Raw genomic sequence first — 8,765 nt, 5'->3', positions numbered from 1 at the left:
GCCCTGCCAGCCCACTGTTCCTGGGAGGAGGAACTCCTGGGTTCTAACCCCAGTTTAGGATTCAGATGCTGCTCGAATAGCCAGCATTCCTCCTCTTTATGTTTCTCCTCCCTTCATGACTCCCCTCCATTGGAATGGGGGTGGTGGTAAAAGGCAAAAGGGGAAATTTCATCAGGGGATATTTGGAACCCGGAAGAGGAAGGCGGAGTCATCTCAGGTTATCCCTTCCTATCTCAGCCCTGGGTGGGGGGGAAGGAGAATAAGCCTACAGCCAGATAGAAGGAGCTGGGTGTGGAAGGAAGCGGAGGGGTTTTCCTGCAGAATCGTGATAGATATGTAGATTTGGGTCCAGTGTTCTCTTTGGTTATTGCTTCTGGGAGCTGTGACGCAGAGGCCTGACTCTTCATAGCAGTGGAATTGGGTAGGGATGGGACACAGGTGTGGTGCTGGATCAATTTGCCTCATGTCAGCTTGTTAAAAGCTAGTTCACCTAATGGCTAGTATGTTTGACTTGTTTTTATGTCTGTATTGGTACCTTTTTATTTTCGGTTACCCAAGGATTTTTAAAAACCCATTTGGTTGAGGGCGTTTCCTCTTGTGAATAAGTATTTATCATATTTGCAGCATTTGATGAATGATGACGTTATTTTGTGCCCTTGTGAGCATCTTTGTCTAGTATGACTGTTTTAAGGCTTTTAAGCCCATTTGTGGAAAGATGGTAGAATTAATCACACTAAATTGGTATGCACTACCTAAAGGCATATAAGAGTACCTAATAAAAGATAGTTTCAGGTGAAGTGGCCTGTTGTTCAATCTTAATCCCACTGCTCCCTATTTTCCCAGGAGGTTCCTGGGGCCTGGCCCCCAACACTATGAAGAGCCCTTGCTGAGGCCATGAGGGCTTATCATGGCGACCGAGGCAGCCATCCCCGCCCAGCCCGCTTTGCCGACCAGCAGCATATGGACGTGGGCCCCGCTGCCAGGGCTCCATACCTGCTGGGCTCCGGGGAGGCCTTCTCCACCGAGCCCCGCTTCTGTGCCCCAAGAGCTGGCCTGGGACACCTTTCTCCTGAAGGGCCCCTGAGCCTGAGTGAGGGGCCATCAACAGGCCCCGAGGGAGGGCCAGGAGGGGCCGGGGTTGGGGGGGGTAGCAGCACCTTCCCCAGGATGTACCCTGGCCAGGGCCCCTTCGACACCTGTGAAGACTGTGTGGGCCACCCACAGGGCAAGGGTGCCCCCCGCCTGCCTCCCACACTTCTGGACCAGTTTGAAAAGCAGTTGCCCGTTCAACAAGATGGCTTCCACACGCTGCCATACCAGCGAGGTCCAGCGGGGGCCGGGCCCGGGCCAGGGTCTGGCACTACCCCAGAGGCCCGCAGCGAGAGCCCCAGCCGCATCCGGCACCTGGTTCACTCTGTGCAGAAGCTGTTTGCCAAGTCCCACTCTCTGGAGGCGCCAGGGAAGCGGGACTATAATGGGCCCAAGGCTGAGGGCAGAGGTGGCTCCGGCGGAGACAGCTACCCTGGCCCGGGCTCTGGAGGCCTCCACACCTCCCACCACCACCATCACCACCACCACCACCACCACCAGTCCCGGCATGGCAAGAGGAGCAAGAGCAAGGACCGCAAGGGGGATGGACGGCACCAGGCCAAGGCCGCGGGCTGGTGGAGCTCCGATGACAACTTGGACAGTGACAGCGGCTTCCTGGCCGGTGGGCGGCCCCCTGGGGAGCCTGGTGGTCCCTTCTGCCTGGAGGCTCCAGATGGGTCCTACCGGGACTTGAGCTTCAAGGGGCGCTCGGGCGGGTCGGAAGGCCGCTGTCTTGCCTGCACTGGCATGTCCATGTCACTGGATGGACAATCGGTCAAGCGAAGTGCCTGGCATACCATGATGGTCAGCCAGGGCCGGGATGGATACCCAGGGGCCGGGCCAGGCAAGGGGCTCCTGGGTCCGGAGGCCAAGGCCAAAACCAGGACTTATCACTATCTGCAGGTGAGGCTTTGGTGGGGGTGGGAAACAGGGTCCTCAGCCCTCATCAGTGTTGTCACCCAGGGAGCTGTGGAAAGGGTTGGGTGGGAGCCAGCTATTCCCAGGATGGAGGGTCTGGAGTCAGGGAGGCTCTTCCCTGCCTCACTGTATTGCCTTGAGCCCCTTTTGGGACCTCAGTTTCCCTGTTTGTGCAGTGAAGGGGCCCTTCTATTTTGATATTGTGTGTCAGTGCCAGGAAGACTTTTCCTTTACCTGATGTTTTGGACGAGCCGTGCTGGCCTCTGCCTTGTGAGGCTGGAGGCGGGATGAGGTTGAGAGTAGACAGTGAACAGGACAGTGCGGTGCTCCCTGCCTGTGGCTTCCCCAAGATTGGAGGTCAGCAGTTGGAAAGCAGTCCTCTTGCCCCTAGGCCTTCTCCAGACCTCTTTTCTACCCAAATCTGGGTGGTCCAGATATTGTTTGAATGTGAAGGTCAGTTATTTCCAGAATGTGCCTCTGCTGGTGTTTGTCGTTCTGGGGAACCTGCAGTAGGGCACCCGTGAGGCTGTGGAAGAGCCTGGGAGCCTGTCTTACGGGTTTCCCCAGGCTGGGCTTCACACTGAAGTCTGAGCTCCACACACAGCAGCAGGCCAGGGCTTCCTGAGAGTGGATGGTGCAGGTGATAACTAGCACACTGTCCCTGTCATCTTTTACCAACTCTATGGTGTCTGCAGGTGAGGCTAAGAGCTCTGACCCCTTCTTCTTATGGAGCCTTCATCCATCTCCGTCCCCTCTCTGTCTTCCTACTGAGATGGGGTCAGGGGCTCTTCTTGCCATCAACCTTCCTCTTCTCTGCCTTACGCTCCCCTCTCATATCCCCTGACACGCTTTCCTGAGCCCTGCTGTAGTTTTAGGAGGAAAAGTCTAGACAAGTTCTAGAAGTCCAGTAGACTTAGGGTTATCCCCCAAACCCACGTTCCGCATAGTTAATCTGCATCCATTCATTCAGTGAGCGTTTCCTGGGTGCTGTGGAGACAAAGATGAAGACACAGACGCTGCTTGGGAGGAGCTCACCACTTAAAGGTGGGATAGACAAGGCATCAGGTAGAATACACTGTGATGAGGCTGTGAGAGGAGAGAGCCCTGGGAGCCTTGGGAGCCCAGAGGAGGCACCTCACCCACCTGGGTGATGGTGGCCAGAACAACTTCTAGGAAGAATGTCCCCTGAGCAGAATCTCCGTGGAGAATTTGGAGTTAGTTGAGTGCAGAAGTTCCGGGATTTAAGGGTGTTCCAGGAAGAGACTACAGCACGTTCAAAGGTGTGGAGAGTTGAGCTTGCATGTGTCTTTGGGTGTCACTGGCCTTTTTGGTAAGTTGTTCGCATGTTAGGGCTCTCCTGGGTGGGGAACTCACAAAAGCTCAAGGGAACAGATAGGGCCACAGTGGAAGCAGGAAGGGGTGGGAGACAGAAGGGGAGGTTGGAGACTTCTAGGATTCAGGACTTCTGGGTTGGCCTTGGATTGCCCCCTCCCTGGGAGAGAGGTTCTCTAAGCCGGGGATTGAAGGGTCCAGCAGAAAGGGCCGAGGAGAGATCACCAACCCTTCTTCTCCCATCCCTGCAACCTTGCCACCACTCGGCTGCTCCCTGCTGCTTCTCCAGGGCTGCCCTCACCTCCCTGGGGGCTTCCTTTTTAACATGCAACTCACAGTGTCCTGCAGAGAAGCCAGCAGCTCCGCAGTGGCTATGGAGTGGGAGCCCTGCAGTGTGCAGAGCGTGCCTGGCTGTCCCATCTGCCTCCCTCTGCCTCTGTGGTTCCTCTCTGCAGAGTACGGGGAAGGGGAAGGGGAAGGATCTGTCAGGGGCCGGGGTTCCAGGGAATCTTAGGACTGGAAAGTCTGAGCCTGTCTGGGGGAGAACAAGGGGCTGCAGGGACTCTCTAGACAGACTGCTGCCCCCCCGGCACAAAAGCAGGGGAAGCTGGCCACGTCAGACCAGGTGTCTTTGTTGGATCCCCAGTCCTTTTGTTGAGACCTTGTTCCCCTACAGGATGCCAGCTCACTCTCTCAGACTTCTTCCAGAATCCCTCTTTTCACTCGGAGCCCTTGTTCCTTTACAGAGCCTCGTCTCTTCCCTGCGTTCCCATCTGCTGATTGAGCCCAGCCCCCCACCGAGCCCCATCCGCCTCACCCCCTGAGGGCTCCTTCATGGGGCCCCATCCCATCCCTGTTCTCACACTGATCTCTGACCCCTCATTTAGTCCCACCCCAGAATCTCTATTCCTCTCCTGAACCCTATGCTCTCCCTGAACCCTAACCCCCACCCCATTTAACCTGTTCTTTTCAACAGGTGTTTTAAATCTTCGCTACCTGCCCTGGGCCCCTCCCACATGCCTTCATTACACCTCATTCTTCACAGTGTAGGCAGACCATCCCAGACTCCCTCACCTTCCTGTCAGTGGACTCGTCAAGATCCCCCGCCACCCTCATACCCTTCCTTCTTGGCTCAGAGGAGAAGCCAGGACCGCCCATCCCAGGATGACGCCTCCACAGGGCTTGAGCCCATCTCTCTGGGATCCCCTCTGTCCATGAGCTGTCCCCCCTTCCTCCCCACATTTAAAGACTGTCTCTTTACTGACTCTTTCCCTCATCCTACAAACATGCCCAAATCTCTCTCATCCTAAAAAAGAAAATCTTTCTTCAACCCCATACCCCTTTCCGTCTCCCTCCTGTCTTCCCTTCATTTCCAAGTTCTTAGAGTGCAGACTCCACTCCTTTACTTCCTTTCACTCTCCCCTTTACTACAGTCTGACTTCCACACCCCTGTCCTCTAAAATGTCCTGGGAGTGGTCACCAATGGTCTCTTGAGAGCTCTCCTTGAAAGGTACCTTTCAATGCTTATAATAACAATGGTCAACATTGGGCACTTACTCTGTGCTGGGCACTCTATATTGGCTCACTTATCTTTCCCACCAATGCTGTGAAGTGGGCATAATTATCATCACCAGTTCACAGACGAGGAAACTGAGGCTTAGAGATGAATCAGTTCTGCTCAAGTTTACCCAGCTAGCAAGTGATGGGGCCAGAATTTGAACACGGTTCTAACTCCCTAGCCCGAATCACTAACCTCTGCATGCACTGTGGCATTTGACATTATCAACTCCTTCTATTCTGGAAATGTCTCCTGTTTCCATGACACGGCATTCTCCTGACTTCCCTCCCACCCTTCTGCCCACTCTTTCTCAGGTGACTTCATAGGCTCCTCTCCCTTTCTTCGCAGTCCCCTTTTAAATGTCAGTGGATCCCTTCCCACCTCTCTTTCTTCTTTCCCCTGGGCTGTTTCATTCACTCCTGTGGATTCAGCTGCCACCCATGACTCCCCCATGTCTGCCTCCAGCCCAGGTGTCACCACTGAACTCCAGAACCAAACGCCCAACCACCTGCTCCACAGCTCTCTGCCAACTCAAGATGCTCAACGCTGAACCTATCACCTTTCCCCTAAACCTGTTTCTCTGGGATTCTGTGGCTCAGTGATCGACAGCACCATCCCCCCAGGTCCTCAGCCGGCAGCATCTCAGTCATCATCGACTCCTCCCCACCCCCTCACCCCCCACGTCTAATCAGGCTCACTGATGCTCCTTAACACCTCTCATTTCCATCTCCTCTTCCCCCTCATTGTCATTGTCTTAATTTAAGCCTCATCATCTCTTGCCTGGATAACAGCATCAGCCTCTTAATTGGTCTCCGTCTCGCCACTTGAGCCCCTGCCCTGCTCCTGGCTCTCCACAATCCATCCTCTGTTTGGACTGTTGAAGTGCTCTTTCTGAAACACAAATTGATGTCACTCCCTCTGTGTCTCTTCACAGAAGGGAGGCGGAAAGTTAGAGGATTTGGGATATAAGCAGTTAAGAGGATGAAGGAGAAGGAGGGGTGAAAGGTCACTGAGGTCAGGTGACGCTTTACTGCTAGGGGTGAGATTGACGTAGGTCACTTTGACCTCTGAGCTTCAATCTCTTGGCACCTGGCATGTCAGCTCCTAGACTCTCTAGGTGGTCCTCAATTAAGTAGCAAAAGTCACATGGAGGACGATGAGGCATCTCCTGTAGCGGAGACCTCACCTGCTCTGCCTCTGCACATTCCTGAACGTGGCCTGCTTGAGCCAGGGCTGAGTGTCTCCCACTGGCAGTGGAGAATGTGGGTCCCGGCTTCCAGATTTAGTAGGGACTTGTCTGAAAGATAGAGGCCCCTTGTCCCTGCAGGTGCCGCAAGATGACTGGGGGGGTTACCCCACTGGGGGCAAGGACGGGGAGATCCCCTGCCGCAGGATGCGGAGCGGCAGCTACATCAAAGCCATGGGGGATGAGGAGAGTGGAGACTCAGATGGCAGCCCCAAGACATCTCCCAAAGCGGTCGCCCGGCGCTTCACCACCCGCCGCTCCTCCAGCGTGGACCAGGCCCGGATCAAGTAAGGACAGGGGGAGCTGGGGTGGGGGTGGGGTGTAGGGTGCTGATCCTGGGTGCCTGTAGGAGATGTGCATAGAGTGGGTACCAGTCAGGTTCCCTGCTTAGGGGTCAACTGGGCAGTCTTGCTCTGCCCCATATAAAGAGGGGGTGCCTGTGATAGCCCCTATCTGAATGTCTCTTTGGAAGAATCCCTTTACCCAGGAGTCTCCTGGGGATCTCTGGGATTTCTGAGGGTTAGAACCTGCTCAGGGGCCTCAGTACTCTCATTCCCCTCCCCCACCTCCTAGCAGACCCCCATTCTGAATCTGGAATTTTGACCTTTCCCAGCTGCTGTGTCCCGCCCCGGATCCACCCCCGGAGCTCCATCCCTGGCTATAGCCGTTCCCTCACCACCGGACAGGTAGGGAGAGGCCCAGCATGCTGGAAGGAAAGGGTGGGAAGGGGGATTCAGTCCCATGCTCAGCCTAGGCCTTAAAATCAGGAATCTGCCCATGGAGAGAGCACAGGTCTGGTTCTGGGGAGCTGGGAAGCCTGCCTTGGGACTCCTGGAGCTGACTCAGACTGAGGATCTCAGAGTCACATCCTTAAAAACCACCAAGCATCCTCAAAAGTGATGAACTTGTAAGGGCAGCGTCAGTTCTCTGAGGTTCCCCAGCCCTTTCGTGGCCTGATTGCTCCCAACCCACCCCATGTAAAAGGCAAGATTGAGTGTACAGACCAGGGATAGACAGAACTGCAGTCTCAGAGATGATCAGGGCTTGAGTTCTTTCCCCTCCACTCCACCCTGTGGAACACTGGCAAGATATCTCCCTCTCAACGCCTCTGTTGGCTCATCCTTTTTTTTTTTTTAATTTAATTTTATTTATTTATTTTTGGCTGTGCTGGGTCTTCGTTGCAGTGCGTGGGCTTCTCATCTCGGTGGCTTCTCTTGTTGCGGAGCACAGGCTCTAGGTGCGCGGGCTTCGGTAGTTGCGGCACGCAGGCTCGGTAGTTGTGGCGCGTGGGCTTAGTTGCTCCGCGGCATGTGAGATCATCCCGGACCAGGGCTCGACCCCGTGTCCCCTGCATTGGCAGGCGGATTCTTAACCACTGCGCCACCAGGGAAGCCCCTGTTGGCTCATCTTTGAAATGACAATTGTAATGATGCTTATCTCACAGGGGTTTTGTGAGTTCAGTGAGAAAATATATGCAAACACAAGGTACCTGGCCCCACGCTGGTATTTTACAAGTGTGAGTTCTATACCTAAGTGTAGACTTTACCCTTAACTAAAGGAGGCAGTGCAGTTTAGTAATTAAATGCATGAGGTGGGTTTGAATTCCAGCTCAGCCACTTACCGGCTGAGTGACCTGGGGCAAGTTACTTGACTTTTTTGAGCCCCACTCTCCCTATTTAAAAATAGGCATCATAATAGTGTTCTTGGCACACAGCCAACACTCAATAAAGGTTAGCTATTTTTACTGTTTGCTGGGGAAAAAAAGCAATGCAAAGACCATCCTGGTTGGCTTCCATGGTTTTGCTGCTGCAGTCTCTCAGCATTTCTTTGTTACATTTCCTGAATCAGGGAATCTGATTGGCACAGCCATCTTTTCACAGAAGACCAGTCTATGTTGCTAAACCCACTAGTTAATGCTCAGCCCTTGTTTTACTTGATCCATCAGCAACATCTAACGCAGCTGATGACTCTCTCCTTCCTGAAACACTTTTCTCAGTTGGCTTTGAGGACACCACACCTTTTAGGTTCTTCTAGCTTCTCTCTCTGGTTGCCTATTCTTAGTCGGTGTCACTGGTGCCCACAGACTCTTCAGGATTGGAACACTGGAGTTTTCCAGGGCTTAGTTCCTGGACTTCTTCCTACACTCACTCTTTGGGTGAGCTCATCCAGGCTCATAGCTTTGAATATTATTGAGAGCCTGATGACTCCCAAATGTCTATCACCAGCCCACATTCTCCCATAAATGCATATATATCTGTGTGTTGAAATCTCACTTGGATGTTGAGTAGACATCTCAAACTTAAGATGTTCAAAACCAAACTGCTGGTACCCTTTTCTCCCTCCTCAAATTTCCTACTCCATCCAATGTCTTCTCCATTTCAGATAATGGCAATCTTATTCTTCCAGGAGCTCTGATCTAAAACACTGAAGTCAGTCTGGACTCCTTTCTCTCTCACACATCCCATGTCCAACCCTTCAGCAAATCCTGTTGGTCCCACCTTCAAAGTATTTCCAGGATCCAGTCACTCCTCGCCATCTCCACTGCCAGCATGTCAGTGCAAGTCACCATGTTCTTTTGTCTAGACTGTTGCACTGCTTTCTAGTTGATCTCTTGCACTTGTC

General features: G+C 53.5%; 1 protein-coding gene across 1 annotated transcript in view; it reads left to right on the top strand.

Annotated features, from left to right (window-relative positions):
- The first annotated feature begins 894 nt into the window (after positions 1-894).
- Positions 895-8,765, top strand: part of DLGAP3 (DLG associated protein 3) — a 39,141-nt gene continuing 31,270 nt past the window's right edge. The window contains exons 1-3 of the mRNA XM_068537867.1: positions 895-1,992; positions 6,225-6,430; positions 6,757-6,829. Coding sequence (XP_068393968.1) covers positions 895-1,992; positions 6,225-6,430; positions 6,757-6,829 — 1,377 coding nt within the window. The remainder of the gene's footprint in view (positions 1,993-6,224; positions 6,431-6,756; positions 6,830-8,765) is intronic.

Source organism: Eschrichtius robustus, chromosome 3 (genome assembly GCF_028021215.1).
Source record: "Eschrichtius robustus isolate mEscRob2 chromosome 3, mEscRob2.pri, whole genome shotgun sequence".
Lineage (NCBI taxonomy): Eukaryota > Metazoa > Chordata > Mammalia > Artiodactyla > Eschrichtiidae > Eschrichtius > Eschrichtius robustus.
Note: the sequence above shows the minus strand (reverse complement) of the source record. Positions and strands in the feature narration are given on the sequence as shown.